This window comes from Acomys russatus, chromosome 17 (assembly GCF_903995435.1).
Source record: "Acomys russatus chromosome 17, mAcoRus1.1, whole genome shotgun sequence".
In the NCBI taxonomy this organism is placed as follows: Eukaryota; Metazoa; Chordata; class Mammalia; order Rodentia; family Muridae; genus Acomys; species Acomys russatus.
In genome coordinates this window covers 7716972-7739363 of record NC_067153.1, presented here as the reverse complement: position 1 = coordinate 7739363, position 22392 = coordinate 7716972, and the positions used below count along the sequence as shown (strand labels likewise).

Genomic DNA, 22392 nt, shown 5'->3' with positions numbered 1-22392 from the left:
ATCTTGTTTTCTACTTTGACTAAACAGTGATACCAGCTTGTAAATATCTCTCAATGACAAAATATGGCTTTTAAACACTTCATGGATACCTAGAAAATAAAAGCTTTATAGTTACTTTTAATTTAGTTACATTTAACATTATTTAAGTAAATTTGAGTCATAATTATTAAGAGTATGAAGCCTATTTTCATACTGTAAAAAACACTATAAAAATTCCCCAAGTTAAACCATTTCTACAAAATGCTACACACACAAAATTTATATTGTATTTGCTGATATGCTCTGAGATAGTCGTGTCCTGTGGTAATGGTATTGACATAGAATTCACAAGTAGTGTGTGCATTTGGCCAGAAAATAAATAAGGAGCACAGCCATGTCATCGGGAACCTATGTTTTTTTCTTCGTGACAGCTCAAAGGACTTCGGCACTGTTATCCGTACATCCACGTACCTGGAAGTTGCCATAGGAGAGCCAGTGCTGTGGCAGCAACTTCAAGGTTGTGTTTAGGGAACATTTTTCTGACTGTACTGACTCATGTCAGGCTAATTCTCTTTGTCTTCCAATGCTATGGGGATGCCAGTGAGAGTCACAGTGAACCACTGGTTCTGTATCACTCAAATCTGAAGATTGCTCCGTTTTTCTCTGGCATTACTGTGCTAGTAGAACAAGTCTGGAGCTAGCCACCACCTATTAATTTTTATATAGGAAGGAAAGTCAGAAGACAGAAGGAGACTGAAGATAGAGTCTAGACTACTGGACCAAGATATTCCCAAAGTCCAGGATATCCCTGCAGTCTCAGCTGTACAAGCATAATGGACCCTCTATCACCAACAAAGCACACTGGACACACATCAAGCACATGTATATGTGCAAAAACACATATGCACCACACACAGTGCACACATATGCACAGTGACAAAGACTGACACAGAGAGAGAAATATAGGAGGGAGGGAGTAAGGGAGGGGGGGAGAGAGAGAGAGGGAAAGAAAGAGAGAGAGAGACAGACAGACAGACAGACAGAGACAATATGAGAACCTATAAGACTGTGAGGCTCTATTTTCCATGGTGCAAATGATAGCACTCTTATCCAAGAGGCACTTATTGAGAGAAAAATGAAAGTACATTTCACCTGCATGCAGTCATCAGCCAAGCATTACTGCCAACACATATGGTGAGTTTTCAAGACAGATCATAGCAGGCAGCAAATATTTGGTCTTGGACTCTTTCTCAATTGTAGGATTCTACAGAATATTTGGGGAGAAATGTTTTACTTTAATATATGTTCTTTAGGCATAAGGGTCTGACTGATTTTAGAAACAGGGATTAAATGGTTGGACAGAGAAAGATAGAGCCCCACTGCACAAAAACCACAGGGATTGGGGTTGGCAGGACTTGGATTGAAATCTGCCTCCATTGTTGGGTTGCATGACTGGAGACAATTGTATTCTCTGTCTCTCAACCTCCCAGATGTAAAGTGAAGAAAGCATGCGCTGTCTTATAGCTTCATGCAGAGAGGGTGGTTTTTAGTGTGTGCAACTAGACCTTATGCTACATGAGTGTTTGTCAGCTTCATGACCACCACACAGAACTTACCTATGTAATTCTCTTATTTATCTTTTGTAAATCAGAAACATGTATCTGCTACCTCACACAGGATGCAAGGAAGTGACAAAATACAGAATTTACTACAGGTCAATTACCTAAATTCTTATAAATTAAACAATGGCAGATAACCTGCAGTTAAAAAAAATGCAAAATTAAAACCAAATAACAACAACAAAACAAAGAAACAAAGAACCAAAAACAAACAAACAAACAAAATCACAATAGTATCAGTAATTCATGCCATTCAAAATTTGGCTGCATTCTATGTGGTATCAGCAATTCATCATTTATCCAATTCATCAATAAGGATTTCCTCCCTCCCTCCCTCCCTCCCTTTCTTCCTTCCTTTTTGTGCAGAGAGCTTGCATGGTCAAGGACAGTGAATGAATAAAACATACTCCTTACTCTCAGTAAATAGATAGTTGATGGGACAGGGAAGAGAAACAGCTAACTTCTTTCATCTGCTTTTCTTGAACATAGGAAATTGATCATAAGAAAAACAATGATAATCAATAGAAGAAGTGTTTAATTTGCTACAAGATCATTAAAGGCAATTTTTGTGGCCCAAAACACAGGATTTATGGAATGCTCAAAAATAGTGGCTATCAATGTACAAAGCTAGTACATGGTTACTTGATGCTTTATGAGTTAACTGCCCCATATTTGACTACGTCCCCTGGATGGGGAGGCCTGGCGGCATTCAGAGGAAGGATAGCAGGCTACCAGGAAGAGACTTGATACCCTATGAGCATATACAGGGGGAGAAGGTCCCCCTCAGTCACAGTCGTACGGGAGGGGAGTAAGGGGAAAATGGGAGGGAGGGAGGAATGGGAGGATACAAGGGATGGGATAACCATTAAGATGTAATAAGAATAAATTAATAAATTATATTATTAATATATATGAATACTAAAAAAGTAATTAATAGCATTCAGAAGATTACCCAGAACTTGATTATTGACAAAAGGCTTGAAGAATAAACAACATGATATATAGACAAAATTTTGTCCAAGGTTCAAGTTAAAGCTCTCAACCAAGGTAACTATGGAATTATAATGTTTAATTCAGAATTATTTTTTCTAACAAAATCCCAGATGTAAGTACCGTGGGTTTGGATGATCTCAGATGAAGGCTATTTTCACTGTCCCGTTCTGATGTAGCCCCACAATGAAGATCAGTTATTATTGGCCCAATAGAAATCTAATCCTCACAATGGGGCCTGTGCACCAAGAGCTCTTTCGCCCTTGTGTTCTGAATGAAGGGACTTGTGAACCGACTCACTATACTCTGTTTTGATAAGGTATACTGACATAAGCCGAGGGAATTTTCACTTCTCTCTTAGTTACAAGATCCTGCCAGGATATCACAGATATTTCAAGTTAGAAAATTGGTGGGTCTGTGACCAGCCATCACAGGAGGGAATGGAACATAATCAGACCTTGGTGTGCAGGTCCTGTTGTCAGCTTGCAAATTCCCTCTTTCCGGTGTTTCCACTTTCAAAGGCTCAGGGTAGTTCTGAGGCAATCCTCTTATAAATGTACAAATTGTAATGATTATAAGAACAAGTTGTAATTGTTTCGAGCATTTTTTAAGAGTCTTTGATGTTCTGATTAGTGTTTTATATGTTAATATATTGATAGGGGTGCTTATTTGCCTGCTCCCTTGTATGCTTTCATGGTTTCTAGGTTCAATGAGCAAACAAATCTTTGATCTCAGTAGGTCTATTTGGTTAAAAAAGAAAGCTGAAAGAAACGAAACATGAGAAGCAAAAGGTTTTGCAATATTCCCAAAGAAGTGAGACTGGGGACTTCCCCGTGAGAACACTGAACTGGAGACCTTAATTTAAAGGTAGAGAAAACACACGAGGCTACAAGCCGCGTACCTCAGCCCCTAAACCCCAACACACAGGACGACTCAATGAGAATTGTCTGGTGATATGCCACCCCCGAACTGCAGATTCTTTTGTTGCTACAAGAGGTTGGCAAAGCTGATGTCACACTGAGCGAATCAAAGGCAAACACTCTGCAAGCCATCGGACTCCCTCTTGCCCGTTAACCTTCTGCCCTTTGCAAAGCATCACGGGGGGCGGGGAGAATTTGGTCTCGCGAAGGTTGCATTTTCATCTCTCTTCTCATCCCATATGAGTTCAGGAATCAGACAGCAATGTGTCCTACTGACGCATGCACCTGGACCCAAAGTGTTACATTTCAAACGGAATACACTTTTTAGTTGATAATGCCTTAGGAAGGGAATCTGAGATTTCACAAAAGCTGGCAGCTATCCATAAAAGTAAAGGAAAGAGAAGGAAAGAGACATCAGCCAAGCCACTCACACGGGGGGGTGGGGGGTGGGGGGCGGGAGACTTAGCAAATGTGCACAGCACTAAGACTCTTTCTGTTTATGTTGTGCAGAAGTGAAAATCAGAAGAAAGCTTCACCGAAACACAGACTAGTGAGCCTCGCGAGGGACAACGGAAGCAAGAGGTTTACATTATACATGGTCCTCTATCCGTTCCTCTACAGCAGGGTTGATTACTCAGATTGCAGTGTCACTAACGAGACACGGGAAAGGGTCACGTGGTTACCTTTGCTGTACACAATGCAGTTGTTTTTGCTGTCCTCCACTCCTTGCCAAGTCACATCCAGAAGCCACTTGGGACCTGCCGGCAGTACCATGGGGACCTGCGCCTTCGTCTTCTGCGGAATGATAACAAACAGATGACATTTGTTCTTGATTAAAAACTCGAAATAATAGCCGCATTAATAATTTCATTTTTACAAACTACTAAATCTCCATAATCCTGGGCCTTCTTCTCGTGCCTCCCAGTATCTTTGTAAAATGCCAGAAGCTGTAAAGCTTTCACTGAGTTCACTAATCGTGAATGGTGGAATTATTATCTAGGATTTTTGACCCCTAAATGATACTGGATCGGATCTCCAAGATTAGACAGATCTCTTGTGGCTCTGAACTATAAAGAGAATGGGGACGGCTTCCACAGCAAGGAGCGGGGTGTTTGGAAGTGAACTTTAGACACTTTGTACTTTGCTATCAACAGGATCTCACGATTTCCTGAAACAGACAGGAAAGAATTTGAAGAATCGGGATCCATTTCAAAGCTCTATCCTGAGCAACATTTATATTAGAGCCTGCTTGCTTATTGGGAAGAAATAAGGAAACCCACTCAACAGCGTCTGCTGAAGTGTGGATCTGTGGTCTGACCATAACGGTGAGAATAGTGGCGCTAATGACCCACCACACATTGTCTCCAGGAAACCACAAAGGAGCAATCCTGAATAAATCAAACACGTAGACACTGACTCCAGAGCTACCCTCTGCTCCAGATAAACACACAGGCAGGCAGGCTGGAGCAGCTATTCTAAAAGAATAGACAGAAGATAGGTAAGCCTAATTCACATAAAATCCAACACTTTTGGGAGCTGGGCACCCAAATTCTTTACCTTTAAAAACCATTTGATAAATTTACATGACAAGGGAAGCATAGGGTAGGAAATCAGGAAGTCTCAGCAGGACTGTGCTTCCCCCCATGAGTCGCAGAAAACAGGCATTCCGACTTATCATTAGACAGCCCGTGTTCTGTGTATCAAACATCAGGAAACCACAACACCGAGGACAATACAAGGGTCTCAAGGTAATTTCTGAGCTGCATTTTCACCTAGATATGATTCTGCCAAAGAAATCTCAGTTCATCCTGGGACTTCCTCGCATGTCCTGTGCTATCATGAATTCCCCAAATTGACATTCACAAGTAGTCACTGGAGGCTCTCTGTGTACCCTGCCATCTTCAGACCTCACAGGAATCTGCAGAGGCATTTCACCCTCCTCACGACAAGAGCTGAGCACAACATAGCAAACCATTTGAACAGCAGAGCAATGTTAAAGACTGTCCATAGGGTAGGGGCTGACTCATTTGCTAAAATAACTGTACTATTAGGCAAGGCAATAGCATACAAAGTGCTAATAAAAAAACCCAAATCACAGAGGATAGGTTTAAAACCAAGTGTGGATTTTTAGCTACCTCAGCAGTATTAATGGTTTGGGTAACTAAGCATGTGCTGAGACCCCCTACTTTGCCATGTGGGCCAGACCTCCCCTTAAAAATCATACCATGATGTGGCCCTTCTCTTTATGGCTTTAGTAACCCTCCTAACAATTCTCTTCCCCAAAAGGACCATCTGCCTCAGTGTCCACTTGAACACCAAAGCTGAGGTCTTTCCATTGTATGGTCTTCAGGAAATCTTAGTGTAAGGTACACGAGTCACCTAGACCCTGATCTTCCACTCATCACACACACACACACACACACACACACACACACACACACACACACTCTCTCTCATACACATGTAGCCATACACCTGAAAATTGTTTGGGAGACATTCACAGGCAGGGGGAAATGTCTGTTTTTGCACAGTCTCGAGGACTATTGGAGAGGCAGCATACAGGGAAGATGTACAGTTCCTGGAACCATGTGGACAAATGTTGAACAATATGTATGAAAACTGAATATATGTGTGTCACTAAATTCTGGAACTCTGTGCTCAGATTCTTTTTTAAAATTTAATTAATTTATTCAGATTACATCTCAACTGTTATCCCATCCCTTGTAACCTCCTGTTCCTCCCTCCCTCCTGCTTTCACCCTATTCCCCTCCTCTTTGTCTGTAACTGAGGGAGACCTCCTCCCCCATTATGTGGTCACAGCCCCTCAAGTCTCATCTTGGTAGCCTGCTTAAGAACTTTGAAACCTCTCTCTCTCTCTCTCTCTCTCTCTCTCTCTCCCCCTTCTTTTCCTTTTTTCCTTTTTATCCCCTGTTTTTGAGACAGGGTTTCTCTGTGCAGCCCTGGTTGTCCTGAAACTTGCTCTGTTCTGTAGACCAGGCCTGCCTCTGCCTCCCAAGTACTGGGGTTAAATTCCTGCACTACCATGGTCTCGCTTGTAGGAGATAGGAGAGGAGAATGAAGGCATCTCTGAGACAGAGGAGGGTACCAGGAACCTTTGAGGGGACCCTAGCTGAGACTGCTAGCAGCAGGGGTTAAGGAAACTCAGGTTACCATCTCCTGTAGCCAGGTGGTACTTCTAGTGGAGGGAGGGGGATACTCACTCACTCATAAAACCTTCAACCCAAAATTTGTCTTGCCTATAAGAAGTGTAGGGATAAAGATGGAGCAGAGATTGAGGGAATAGCAAACCAATGACTGGCCCAACTTGAGACCCACCCCATGGGAGAGAGTCAATCCGTGTCACTATTAATGATTCTCTGTTATGCTTGCAGACAGGAGTCTTGGATAATTGTCTTCTGAGAGGCTTCATCCAGCAGCTGGTAGAAACAGATGCAGAGACCCACAGTTAAACAATAAGTGGAACTTGGGAAGTTTTGTGAAAAGAGTGGGAAGAAAGATTGAGGGACCCTGAGGGGTCAAGGATACCACAAAAAGACCTACAGAGTCAGTGAACCTGAGCCCATGGGGGCTCACAGAGAGGGAACTACCAACTAAAGAACATGCCTCGGCTGGGCATAGACCACCTAAACATATGGAGCAGATGTGCAGCCTGATCATCATGTGGGTCTCCTAACAATTAGAACAGGGGCTGTCTGTGGCTCTGTTGCCTGCCTTTTGATCCCATGCCTGCCTGGTAAGGCCCCAGTAGGAGGGGGATACCCTTAGTCCTGCTATGACTTTAGATGCCAGGGTGGGTTGGTATCCATGAGGGACTTCCCCTTCTCTGAGAACAAGGAGAGGGTGGAATGGTGGAGCGTGCATGAAGTTGGAACTGGGAGGAGAAGAGGGAGGGGGATGGGATCAGGCTGTAAAGTGATTATATAAATAAATATAAAAACAACCCTCACTATCAACAAATCAGTAAAAGAAAGGGCTTGCTTTCATCATCACAATTATCATTAAAGCTCTTCTTTCTTATAAATAGAAAAGTCCTAAAGGGGATGTGTTTGGGAGAAGGGACTTGAAACAGAGCTGCTTGTGTCTTTACATATCAGGCAAGACCTTTTGTGATTAATTCTCTAAGCCAATGCTGTCCTAATGCTGTGACTTTTTAATACAGTTCCCCATGGTGTGGGGATCCTAAACCATAACGTTATTTTCATTGCTGCTTCATAACTGTAATTTTGCTACTGTTATAAACTATAATGTAAATATATGATTTGTGACCTCTGTGAAACGGTCATTCGACCTCAAAAAGGTCATTACCCAGAGAATCACTGCTGGTCTAAGAAGACAAAGCCAATAGAGCTAGTTTCATAGACAGAACACGAAAGGTAATGTGATTTTCGGTATTTACACAGACAGTGTGTTGGACACTTGCTCTGTTGTCCTTACTGACAAGGGAATCAATCTTGGATGATTAAGTAACTTCATGTAAGTCAAACATCTGTTAGAAGGCAATGTTGTTGCTTTCTTTCCCAACATGCTCACACTAAGAGAAACCAAATGTCCTGATGTTCTCTGGGAATGAAGGGTTTCTGAGGAGGCAGAGATGATAGGCTCACCATAGCTGCTACTGCTACTCCAACAATCTTAATAGTTCATATCTAGTTAATCCCTGATGCACGTAGACTTGTTATATACCTCACATGAATGGTGTTATTTCTCTTTTGGCTACTTTAGCACTCAGGTATTACATCTCACGATTCTATACCTAAACAAGCAAAGACAAGAGGAAATGACTTTGTGACTCAGAGAAAAGTACTTGGTTACTGTGCTTCTGAATGATAAATCAACATTGTGTCTCTTAAGACTTTGGTAAACATTTCAGCATGGGGTAGAAATTGATTTAGGAAATTCAACTGAAAGGGAAACAATTTCTTCTACTCCATATCAGCAGAAGCAAGAGTATACGAAGTTCTAGCTGAAAGCTATACACAAGCTGTAGCGTAAATAATAAGTAGATAAAAAATCTCAAGGGACCAGCTATTACAGTTTTGTGGAGGTGAGTCAATTTCTTTAGAAGAAGCCAACTTTTGTAGAGATTGGCTGCCTTCAAAGAAGATTACCAGGTGTGAGAAGGAAGGAGTTAGCCAGGATTATATGAAATGTACACGCCAGAAAAATCCATGAATAGAAAATAACAATAACTTCCACATTGATCATTAGGCTTATTTCGTCATGTCTTCCTCTAGCATGAGAATTCAGAGAAATTCTAGAGTTTTAGACACTTTAAACTTCATCGAGTTTAATTCTCTAGCTTAAGTGAGGGATTTAAGGTAATTACTCATTAACACATAAAGTGTAAGATTGACAAACATACTGGGAAAAGAAAGTGCTTACAAAAGGCATGGCAGATGGAGAAATGGTCCTGTGAGTAGCTATGCTCCAAAGCCTCAGAACAAGTGGATATTACCTCCTTTAGCAAAGACGTGGTTAAATATGTAGGACCTTGAGAAGGTAGATTGTCTTTAATTATTCAGATGGACCAATTCAAACCACAGGAGTCCCTCAAAATAGAAAAGGAAGATAGAGGTGTCAAAGGAAGAGATTCTGAGGTGCTGGGCATGGTGGTTCACATGTGCAACCCCAGCACTCACGAGGCTGAGGCAGGGAGACTGCTGTGAGGTTGCAGACACCCTGGGCCACAGAGTGTATCACAGGCTAAAGAGTGACACTCTGTCACAAGCAATGAAGCAGACAAACAGATTACACTCGCAAAGGATTCCATCTGCTATTGGATTTGGGGAGGTGACCTAGGCTACCAGCAAAAGAATGTCCTAGCTCAGCCCTCAGTTTACAGGAAGCAAGAGCCAGGAGCCACTGTTTTGCTATCCTGAAACATTATAGCTGTGAAATATCTATTTACCAGGAGATTGGCTGTTTCTTAGAACCTCCAAAAATGAACATATCTGTTGGACACAGTGGGTCCCATATTGGATTTACATTCTACAGAACTGTAAAGTAATAAATTTGAGGAGTTAAACCCCTGTTGGTGGTAGTCTTTTTTTTTTTTTAAAACAGGAAAATCAAGCTAGCAAACAAAATAAAACAAAACAAAACAAACAAACAAACCAAGAACCCACCTGATTTGTGTTTACTCATCTGTTTTTTTTAAATGTCAAAACTCCCTTCTTGAATGCTTTTATTTATTTATTCCTATTACATCTCAATTATTATTCCATCCCTTGTATCCTCCCATTTATCCCTCGCTCCCTCCCATTTTCCCCCTATGCCCCTCCCCTATGTCTGTGACTGAGGGGGACCTCCTCCCCCTCTATATGCTCATAGTGTATCAAGTCTCTTCTTGGTAGCCTGCTATCCTTCCTCTGAGTGCCACCAGGTCTCCCCCTCCAGGGAACATGGTCAAATATGAGGAACCAGAGTTCGTGTGAAAGTCATACCCCACTCTCCACTCAACTGTGGAGAATGTTCTGTCCATTGGCTAGATCTGGGTAGGGGTTTGAAGTTTATGGCCTGTATTGTCCTTGGCTGGTGCCTTAGTTTGAGCAGGACCCCTGGGCCCAAATCTGCCTATCATAATATTCTACTTGTAGGTTTCTAGGACCCTCTGGATCCTTCTATTTCTCCATTCTCCCATGCGTCTCTCACCTAGAGTCCTATGTCCTCCCCTCTGTCCCACTTTCCTGGTAAATGAAGACTTTCATGGGACATGCCCCTCGGGCTAGTGTCCAGATATAAGTGAGTATACACCATTTGACTCTTTCTGCTTCTGGGTTAACTCACTCATTATGATTATTTCTAGTTCAATCCATTTGTCCACAAATTTCTGGAATTCCTTGTTTTTAATTGCTGAGTAGTATTCTATAGTGTAAATGTACCACAGGTTCTTTGCCCATTCTTCTACCGAGGGACACTTAGGCTGTTTCCATGTTCTGGCTATTATGAGAAGCTTCTGTAAGGCAGGAGACACTGTCAACAGAACAAAGCAACAGCCGACAGACTGAGAAAAGATTTTCATCAACCTACATCTGACAAAGGTCTAATATCCAAAATATATATAGACCTCAAGAAATTAAACACCACCAAACCAAATAACCCAATTGAGAAATGGGGCTCAGAACCAGAGAATTCTCAACAGAGGAATATTGAATGGCTGAGAAACACTTAAAGAAATGCTCAACGTCCTTAGTCATCAGGGAAATGCAAATCAAAACAACTCTGAGATTCCATCTTATACCCTTCAGAATGGCTAAGATCAAAAATTCAAGCAACACCACATGCTGGTGAGGATGTGGAGAAAAAGGAACACTCCTTCATTGCTGGTGGGAATGCAAACTAGTGCAACCACTTTGGAAATCTATTTGGAGCTATCTCAGAAAACTGGGAATAAGGCTTCCTCAAGACCCAGCTATTCCACTCCTTGGAATATACCCAGAAGATGCTCCAGCACACAACAGGGACATATGCTCAACCATGTTCATAGCAGCCTTATTCATAATAGCCAGAACATGGAAACTGCCTAAGTGTCCCTCGGTAGAAGAATGGATAAAGAGACTGTGGTACATTTACACTACCGAATGCTTTCAAAGTATAAAATAACTTCCCATTTTGGGACAACACCTGATGTGCCTGCTGCAAAGTGACTAAATATCCAGTGGTGCCTGGAAACATCTTTGCTTCTAGATTTGGGTCTATACAAACATGTCTGGTATCCTCTTTGGCTTTGCCGCTGGAATATGCTAACAGGAAAGGCAAGGGAGAAGATGATAGTACTTGAAATCTCCATGCACATTGGTGGCAGGTTGCATGGCTGCAAAGCCACCAAAGCATCTAAACCTCAGAATGCACATTCCAAAATGTATATTCTACCCCAAATTTTAAATATATAAAAAAGTAGTACAATGCTCAGTATCTTATAGAGACATTGCCAAATATCTGAATGAACAATTAAACTGTACTGAATTCCATGCCATCCCACCCTCGTATTTCTTGAGGACTGGTGCTGATAGAATTCAAGACAGAACTTCATATAACCATGTAAGCATTGTGATAGCCAATGCTATTATTCTATAATATTATCATTATTCAATAATATTACAATTAAAAACACTATTCAGTAATTTCCATCTTCAGATGTTGAAAGAGTCTTTAAAAAGTTAGATCACTGTGTGATGTGACTTGGCCACTGAAAGCGAATAAAAGTGGGTGTTGGTGGCACAAATCTGAACCCTCAGCTCTTGAGAGACCGAGGAGAAATGCCTGTGACACAGAATAGCCTGCTTGACACCATGAGATCTTGTCTGGGAAAAAAAAATCAAAACAAACAAAAAAGAAAACAAAGAAGAGAAGAGAAGGAAGAGGAGGAGCAGGAGGAAGGAATGACCAGTAGGAGGAGAGAGAAGGAGGGAGGAGGAAGACAAGGAGGATGAGGAGGATTGATGCTATTTCCATGTAGAACAGAGCCTGTATAAACAGTGGGCATTTACCACTATGCCTTGCTTTTGCACAAGTTCTCAAGTAGGCACATATGAGAGTGCCTTTGAGGATTCGGATAATTGTGCAGCTTGAGAAAGAAAAGTAACTTTTTAATGTAAAAGATCATGATGTTTTTAATCTTAGGGAACATTAGTTTACCATAATTTAATTTCCTTTATTTTAGTTTCCATTTTGAAATGCCTATAGAGATAGAGCTTTGTCCATTAAACTTTATGTTTTTTCTGTAACTCTTTCAGCAAAAATTCGAGGCACATAAAAGAAGTCTTCAATTTCAGTTAAACTGGATTTAAAAACTATATATTTTGAGGCTCTACATTGTAAGTTTTTTAAAAATCTGAATTTCTACATACAGTTTGAAGCCAGACTTTCACATTTTAGACATCCCACAACTAGACAAACTTGACAAGGACAAAATGGGTCCCACGTGTCACTTCTTAGAAATAATTAGAATCATCTAATGTGGATAAAAGAGGTCAGACTGGCATCCACTGCTCAGTAACCTTTGGAGTTACTGGACCGACAAAGGAGGTAGCCTTCAATAAATGTTTATAGTCGAGCCAAAAGGTTAATGGAGATAAAAGTAGACAGCCCAAAGGTAAAGAATAGAGGAAAATTCTAACCCAAGAAATTGATGACATAATGCTGTTTCAGGGATTCCAAATTTTGCTGGAAATTTTTATTGAGTATTTCCAGACTAAAAGGTAGGGAATGTAGAAGTCACAGGAAGACCTTGTGTGTGAGAAGAACTGAGATGGACTACAGTTGCTGCTTAATTGGATTAGGTTTGTAGACATATGAAAACACAATTATATTATCTTATACCTTTGCCATATGATGAAGTTTGATGCCAATGAAAATTATCTTGGTGCTGTCTCCATAGTTATGTAGTGAGTAAAAAGATGTGATGCCCGTGTGATATTGTTTTGCTTTCTTAATAACTGATATCTTTTTGCTATTGTCTCAATGGTAAAAAAAAATAGTTGATAATGGGCATAGAAAAATTAGAATTACTGCATGTATCAAATTTATATCAGAATCAGAAATATCCATGGGCACACACACACACACACACACACACAACACACACACTTTGTATTTTGTATTTGACATCCCACCACCACCATTTTAATGCAATTGTTCTCATATCTAATTAAAAAATAATACTGTGTGTGATTTTAGCTTTTACTACCACACCAAATTTTCACAGTAAAAATTTCATAGGGTATCAAGTTTCTTCTTGGTAACCTGCTGTCCTTCCTCTGAGTGCAACCAAGCCTCCCCCTCTAGGGGACATAGTCAAATATGAGGCACCAGAGTACGTAAGAAAGTCATATCCCACTCTCCACTCAACTGTGGAGAATGTTCTGTCCATTGGCTAGATCTGGGTAGGGGTTTGAAGTTTATGGCCTGTATTGTCCTTGGCTGGTGCCTTAGTTTGAGCTGGAACCCTGGGCCCAAATCTGCCTATCATAATATTCTACTGGTAGGTTTCTAGGACCCTCTGGATCCTTCTACTTTGCTATTCTCCCACGCTTCTCTCATCTAGAGTCCCAATAGCATATACAGGGGGAGATAATCCCCCTCAGGAACAGTCATAGGGGAGGTGAATAACGGGAAAATGGGAGGGAGGAAAGAATGGGAGGATACAAGGGATGGGATAACCATTGAGATGTAACAAGAATAAATTAATAAAAAAAAAAAAAAAAGAAAAGAAAAATAAAAGAGAAGAAAGTGTCAGGAAGCTCACTGGGAGCTCTTAATGTCAGTCATAGACCCTTACACTTATACTTCAAGCAGAATTTGCATGAAAATGACCCAAAATAAAACAATCTTTCAATTAATGCCTATTAATACTAATATTAAAAAGTAATGCTATAATAAAAAATTTTTTCAGTTAATGGATTCAAGTAATTGTCCACATTGGAATTTGGTTGCATTCAATCTTAAAGTTCTGTGGACCTTTAAACATTCTCTGTTTACCGTATCATCTGGTACCAGTAAGTTTGAATTTTAAGAAGCAACAATGTTTAAAGTGGGAGCAAGCTGATTAAAATCCTTTATGCAAAGTTCTAATTCAAGGCTTTACAGAATTATATTTTCAGTAATTTCAGACATGTCACATGGTTCTAAAAAAATGTATCAACTTAACCAGATTTGATCTACAATCAATAAAATTCTGTCTTTAAGTCAATAAGTATAATTTAAAGTGTTAAAACGGAAATCCTGAATGTTTGTACTTGGGGATACTGAAGTAAAATTTTAGTGAAAACTGTGTGTGTGTGTGTGTGTGTGTGTGTGTGTGTGTGTGTGTGTGTGTGTGTGTGTGTTGGGGCGGGGTGTTGGACATGTACTCGGGAGAGGTAGAATAGAGTAATAAGACTTCCGAGGTGAATTATATTATCTGATTTGTTGGTTGCCAAATAACAAAACTCAGCTTCATAAAAGTTCTAATATGAAAAACTTGTACTGCCTGAAAAATTGTTATGCTCTCTGTAGTTTTCAAATGTAAGCAAAAAAAAAAAAAAAAAAGCAAAAACAAAAACAAAAATCTAAAGATACTCTGAAAACAGATGAACCGATACTGGGGCAAATGAGAAAGACATTAGTTATGTGTACCAAAAGCTACTACACTGTGCTGTAGGCAAGGATAGAGGCCTGACTGGGGATTTCACAAAGGCCTCGTTACAATCATGCTTTTTTTGAGTGTGGCCCTATAAAAATATCTGTTATGGTGCCAGGAGCCGGCAACCCCAATCCCAGAGCAGTTCTTCAAGTTGACTGTGGGACATGGGATGTCGGCCATGTTGAGATCAAAACAAACAAACAAAAAAACCAAAATCAGGGTAGAATGAAATGATAGAATTCTTGCATACTATATCATACATTATGCCAGACAATTTTATCTCTAAGAACCAATAATTTAAATAACTCTTCTCTCTTGAGTTATATTTGCTTTGTTTTTGTCTTAGCATAAGTCACTGCTTAAATATAAAAAAATCAGTACAAAAATAATGATCTTGTTCAAAGTGAGACAAATAATTCTAGATGTGCAGGCGATTTAAAGCAAATTCTTCCTCCACATAAGACTAACCATTCCATGATAAATAGAAAAACAATGTGAGCTGCAACTATCCACTCTGAAGATAGAAATAGGTCACTTTCCAAGTGGAAAAAAAGTCAGTAAATTAATAACACCTAAACTATCCGGATATTTATTCGACGTTCATTTTCAGAAAGAATAGACTCACTTCTCTCTCTCTTTGCCAGCTCCACTCCCACAGTCTCATCTGCTCTTCACATACATTTGGCTCCAAGCAGGAGTGACTCTCTCCAAGCTGGCAGCCATTAGCTTCAACCTTTTTATTTTATGCGGCTCTGAGAGTCACACAGTGTTTAAGGAGTGTTGTTTTGCTCCTGGCAGAGTTTCTGGGCTTGCACCTAATGCAATGTGCAAGAGAGTGTCAGCTCTGAAACTCTGAGAAGGAAAAAAAAAAATTACAACAAAATGCTCTCCAGTAGCTTTCCTTTTAGAAGACTGTCATACAAAACTATGGCAGGGGTCAGGAACGTGTGAGCCTTGGTACCATCTAGGTGACCTGGAGCCAGTCACTTAACCTCTGAAGGTCTCATCTTCTTTCTGTGTAAAATGATCTCATATGTCCTTACAATTTGCTAGTACTGTCATTAGGAGACATTTACTATAGAATTTCCTTCTAAGCAAAACTCATATTCTGCATGTGCCCAGTAAGACACGCATGGCAACCCAACCCAGCCAAGCTCTATGTAAAAAAAACAAAATGCTATTTTTGCTGGGCAAGAAATAAATAAATAATTACATAAACAAATAAATAATCTATCTTAATTGAATGTTAGATTTTTAAAAACATACTCAGGGAAAGCAATGTGTTCAAATGAAAAGTGTTATTCTGAAAAATATAAAGTATATAGACCAGATGAACATTCACACTTAAATATTATTGGCCTACTTAGGCTAAAAAATATGGTGCCAATTCTGTTCATCTTTCTTTGAGACTCATCCAAAGACGTTGTGTACTAGAGAGAATATATGTTCTTCTCAAAGCTTCCCTTGGATAGTGAGAGGTGTCCATCTTTCAGGAATTAATCTACCACAGCCTGTAATGAATCTTCTGGCATTATTATTGTTGTTGTTATTGTTGTTGTCGTCACTTTAACCAATATTAATTTCTATTAAAAGAGAGATAATCCTAGTTATTTATTTATTCACTTTACATTTCGGTCGTAGCCCCCTCCTTCCTCTCCTCCTCTCAGTCCCCTCCTGACTTCCCTCTCCTCCCATATTCCCCACCCACCCCCCACCCACTGCAGTTCATCGAGTCACATCAGGACTGAGTTCCTCCTCTTCTACCATGGCCGGGCAAGGCAGTCCTCTCAGGGGGATGTGATCAAAAGGCAGGTAACACAGTCATTGTGAGAGACAGCCCTCTCTGCCCTTAGCTCCCCTTAGCTCCCTCCATGAAATCTGAGCTTCCCATTGGCTACATCTATGCAGAGGGCCTCTCTGGGTCCTGGTTAGTGATGATTATCACTTCCTAATTAATTTGTTCTTTCCCAGTCACACACACACACACACACACACACACACACACACACACACACACACACGTGCAAAATTGTAATTGAGCTCAACCCATCCTTCCTATGACTCTCTCTCCACTGTCCCACTACAATGCCACTTCAATACTAATCTCTTACCTGAATTCACATGTTTTTTATTTGTTTGCATCGCTCATCATAGCCATCTAGGTGGCCTTGGGATTGGAACTATGCATTTAAGTCTGAAGAGTACAGCAGTAGATAGACAACTGATAATACTTGTGGCCACCCTCTCCAAGAGTCATCAGTAGCAAAGATGCTCAGTAAGACTTAAGGTCACATAATCCCTTCATGCCAGAGATGAGTGAGAATTGAGAGGGTCTGTCTTCTGCTAGCCCAGTGAAAGCAATTGCAGATGCTCTGGGTTCTGCAGCCCACTGGCTGAATCTCTCTTTGCCTAGAGGATGTGATTTTGTTGCCTTCCTTCGATCTTCTGGCTTTTACCTTCTCTTCTTCTGCTCCAGCGTTCCATAAGCCTTAGACAGATTATGCAAATGGTTTGTTTATGCCTGTGCCCTCATCTGTAACTTACTCTCAGCACTTGGGACAGTCATGAGGGAGAGAAGGATTTTAATTGACATACTGTTAAAGCTGCACTAACCAAACATATTTTTCTTTTAACCACTCATTTCCTGATGTATATATTTACATCTATTATCTTAAACTAATAACAACTCCCTTTTATGTTGAACTTAAAAACTCCAAGTGTCAAATTTAAGCTGATTAAAAAAAAAGTTTGTGGTAAGATAAGCACAGGAATGGGAAAGGTGAGTCCTCCCCCCCCCCATCATGGTAAAATGTGGAAATACTAACTTAGTCCTAGCTATCATGTTGATAACAGTAAATTTTGGGAAAGTTTTTGTCAAGTTATTTAAGTTCAGGTTCAGAAAGTGCTTGATAGAAGCATGGAAATGTAGCACTTGAGCAAATTGAGTGACAATTTGTTTGCAAGAATAATGCAAATGTCTTAAGTATCTAAAAGGCTTGGGGGATGAGAACTGTGTGCAGTATTTTGACCTAGGTACCACAGGCAGAAAGCCTATTGTAATGCTGTTCTTTACATAGCAAGTGTCTGCCTCACAGAGGCAGTGTACTGTGCTTTCCCTCTTGAAGATAGTAAGAGCAAGACACTAATCGAGCATGAGGGTTCCACGCTTCCGGTGCCCAGGTAACTGGTCTGCATATTTGTTTATGCCTGGGGAGGGGAGGGAGCATGCAATGAAGTAAAAAAAAAAAAAAAAAAAACGGCTCAATCTTTGTTAATAGTGCTTCTGGAAAAAATTTTGTAATGTGATATTTTTCTTGTCACTAATTTTCAGTAGCATGTTTTTTTAAATCGAAAACCAAGAGTAAACATGAATGTAAAATTATTTAATTTCTTAGTAAGGCATGTTTGTTTATGAGTCTCAGTCATATGTCACAATTAAGCTTTAGTAAGTTTACTTCAGATCTCTATCCTATATTTTCTTTCCAATTCCCTCCCTCCCTCCCTCCTTCCTTCCTTCCCTCTCTCTCTTCCTCCTTCCTTCCTTCTCTCTCTCCCTCCCTCCCCCCTTCCCTCTTTCCTTCCCTCTCTCCCTCCCTTCCTCCCTTCCTCTCTCCTTCCCTTTCTCCTGAGTTCCTGGAAGAGAGGTATGTTCCACCATACCCATCTTTAACTCATCATGCTCTTTTAAAAGTAATGGTTGTGAATAAAAATGCATCAATATGTATGTGATGGATACTGAGTTTAAATTTCATTAAAGTGACAAACTAAAGCATCTGCTAAGATTTAGTGGATGGCTACAAATATCAGTGGTTTGTGGCTGCCAGTTGCATATGAGTTACCTTGAACTTTGAAAGGAATTAGTTTGTGTTGCCTAAATATGGTTTTTGCAATCTCAGTAATAGAGCGGTACATGTACAATCATTCCAATTATAATAGCCCAACGCATCTACCTCTGTCCTCATCTTTGTTGCTTCTGTTTTGAGAAAGTTATTGTCCAGTTTTCTGAATAATCACTTTGGGCTTTTATGGAAATTATTTATAGTCGTTATATGTTTATTGACATTTATTAATTTATCTCTGCACAGAAAACGCAAGGAATGGAGAGCTAGATGACTTGCACTTCCTCTGGGTGTTCACAATGTATTAACAATAATACGTAAATAGCATGCACACAGATAACTTAAATCAATATTAATACGCAAGGTAAGCATACATAAGCCTATGACAGATACCCTTGGAAACTACAATGCATATTCCACGATCTGTGACCAAATAATAGTGTGGGTGCAGATGAGAAATGCTTGACAGACTATGTGAGGACAGACAGTTACAGGACTACCCTACTTTTCAGCTGAAAATATTCAGGTTTCTTGTGTGTAGAACTGAAAGGCCACTAAATATGGCTCATATTTTTATAGTTATACCTCAACGTTAATCATCATTGTCCTTCACGGTGCATATTTGGAGCTCAGCTCTGCATCTCCCCATCTATTAAAAGCCAGCTTATTGTGTCTCAGCCTTTTGCTGAGATCAAGTGTATCAATTTATGCCTTTTTATTCTGCCAGAGGCCTTTTCCCTAGATGATTCTATACCCTGCCAAGATGGCAATCGATATTAACCACTACAATAGCCAGATGAATGTGTATATTTTAAGTGTATGTTCATTAGTTAATTTAATACACTTTACTAATTAATGGCTAGAAGGTGGCTTAAAAACTTGTACATGGAGGCAAATGATTGAGTGAACACCATATGTGCATCACTTTAGGAAGTGTGTGACTTTGTTGAAATTACTAAAAATTAATTAAATTAAAGTAATTAAATTAAAGTAATTAATTGATTGCTTTATGGGGCTGGAATTATGGCCCAACAGTAAAGAACACTTTCAGCTCTTCCAGAGGATCAAAGTTCAGTTCAGGCATCCACACTAGCTGGCTCACAACTGTCTGTCACTCCAGTTCTATAGGATCTAAAGGTCTCTTTTGGTCTCCACAGGTATCAGCCATGCAAGTGATGCCCACACATATATGGAGGCAATCACGCATACACATACATTAAAGATTTCAGTTACAGAAGTATTTGTAGTACAGGGCTATTTTAATAAGAAAATGAGCTCATACATATAACGTGTACAAACTGTGCTGCGTATGTTAATGCCTGTAAATATTTAGCTTCTGTTTCTGCATCTTCTGCTTACCCTTAAAGAAATGCGTTTTCTCAGACTTACAGAATTCCCAGTAAAATAATTGGGACTGACTCAAAAAGTGACACTTTTCCCTAATGTATTCTGTTACCTTTACTAAGCAGCTATGTGATAAAATGTAGGGGAAACATTGTATCTAAACAGTCTTTTTGAAATCTCATAAAAAAAAAAAAAAAAACACCATTATTCCCATTTTATAAAGATAAATACCCGGAGTTTAAAAAGCTAAGTAACTTCCCAGTCACTCATTGCTACAAACGTTCTTAACCATGAACTGTCTTGTGTTTTTCTCTTAGAGATCTACAGAAAGTTGAATTCTCTCCATGTGGGAGAGCTACTGAGGAGCTTCTCAGGAAGTGTGCATAATATGAGTCTTCCTGCCCTTGGACGCTAGCTTAAATGATCTTCCACGAGCCAGTGGCTAACAGGGCTAACAGTTTCTGTTTTACATTATGCGTGATGCCTTGCTGCACTTTGTAGAAGCTAATTGCACGGCACCTCATTAATAATCCTCCGGGTTTCTTGAGCTGTGAAATTCATAGTTTTGTGGTGAATTATTTCTCACATTTTCACAGTTTGGGGTCTTGTAAGTCTAGTTGAGATACTTAATATCAGTACCAGACATCCAGCAAAGGAAACAGACGGGTTCTACTTAGTGAAATAAGATGTTGAAGACCAGATAATACCTTTTAATATTGTGTTTTCATAACTGTGGGCATTTTGGACTTGTAGAGATAATTATATCCTATAGTGGATGAAAAATAGCATATATGTAAGCTTTATATTTGCTTAATAAATGTAGGGTGGTGCCCCATGAATCTGATGAGGCATTAGAGTGCAATCTAAGTAGAGGGCAGTCTAGGTAGCCTTGGCAGTGCCAAGCACTTCCTCTCTTCAGAGCCTTTGAATATACTGTTTACCTACTTGCCTGAGTTTATCTGGTGTGCTTTTTAGATGAGACTGGCTTTCATCACAGGTAGACCAGACTAAAACCCAAGCACAGACCTTTCCCACGCTGGACAAAATTGAATTTAATGTGGAAAGTCAAAGGGAAGCCTCTGGAAGAAGCATTGGAAAGAAATAAAGCAGATGTGTTCTTTTGACTAAATGGGTTTGAAAACAAAATGTTCAGCCATAATTTAGATGCTATTCCTTGAATTTTCACATCATGCTTCTAGAATGTAGTGAGAGTGGTGAGGGTAATAGGGAGAAATCCTGTAGTTGTAGTCTTGGTCAAGACACAATACTATAGCTCTAGAACCAGCTTGATTGAATATGAAGCCAGCTTTCCAATGTGGCTGCTTGGCTGTGGTGTGGATTTGGTAGGGCAAGTGTATCTCTCTAAGCATCAGCTCTTTTCCTAATGTCATAAGTGCTCAGGGGGCAGTGGTAGATGTTAAATTGTTGAACAAAGAAAATAAAAAGTGTCCATTTATGTTTATTATGTGAACTAATTTGAGGAAATAAAGCAAATTTGGGAAGAATAATTAAATTTCTGCCAGAAATCCTATGTCTGCCTTGGTTCCACAATAAGATCAAGGTTAGCTTGGATTACTTGACACCCTGCCAGAAAATAAAGTCTAAGGTATGTTGAATTTATATCGCCTAATATTAACAGAATAATGTAGAATAGATAACACGTATAGAAGTTTACCTTCTTGGTCCTTTATCAACTCAGCACATTAGTTATTAGGCAAATTCATCACTGCCATCTTAATACAGTAAGTTTAATGACAACTCTATGCTAGTTGATAATAACTTGCACTATAAATAGTTTTACTTAATACAAAAATGTTTTTTGTTTAAGGTAGTATAAATTTCATAATTCATTTTTTTGTTTTTAGCTTATTAGCTAATGCACAAAGCCAAAATATGTATCTATTTTATTAATAATAAGAGGTATTATTTAATATATAGTACGTAACTATACTTTGATGTTTAAATTAGATTAAATGATATCTATTTCTTCCAATATTTAATTCTCTTTTATCCTAAAATATTTCAATGTTCTTTCAATTTGCCTTTAAAATTCACAGTACATACTTGCCACATAGTCACCATACATTGCAATGCCCCCTACTTCTGCTTATAATTTTATTATAGGTAATCATGTGACCTAAAATCTTGTTTGTGTTGCATTAGTAACTTAGCTGGGGAAAATGCTGGGCATTGCATTCCTAAATCTGTTCCTTGTCCACTCTGGATTCTAACTTGAGAGTTCCTTATGTGGTAAGACAAATTCGAAGATGTTTAGTGTTGTAGCGCATGCTGACATAATGTGTTAAATATTATTACCTTAATCACAGGTACTTAATGTTTCTCTTGTCTCCTTTGTCACATGCAGAAGAATGACAGCAAGTCCAAATCAAAGCACACTCTTCTACAGTTAAGGAGACAGTAGCCGGTGGCCTTCCCTTAGGGAGTCACTGTTGACGTTGCACCACAGTTTTTTAAGGTATCTGTGGATTCTCTACATTTGAGCTTTGTTCTAACTGTCTGTAAGAGGTTGGATTCTGTAGTTCCCAATGGATGAGGTC

At 39.6% G+C, this 22392-nt stretch overlaps 1 protein-coding gene across 3 annotated transcripts in view; it reads right to left on the bottom strand.

The window, feature by feature from the left end:
* Zfpm2 (zinc finger protein, FOG family member 2) overlaps positions 1-22392 on the bottom strand; it is a 437094-nt gene that overhangs the window by 140802 nt on the left and 273900 nt on the right. For all 3 annotated transcript variants that reach the window (XM_051159523.1, XM_051159524.1, XM_051159525.1), the window contains one exon: positions 4192-4303. In XM_051159523.1, coding sequence (XP_051015480.1) covers positions 4192-4303 — 112 coding nt within the window. The remainder of the gene's footprint in view (positions 1-4191; positions 4304-22392) is intronic.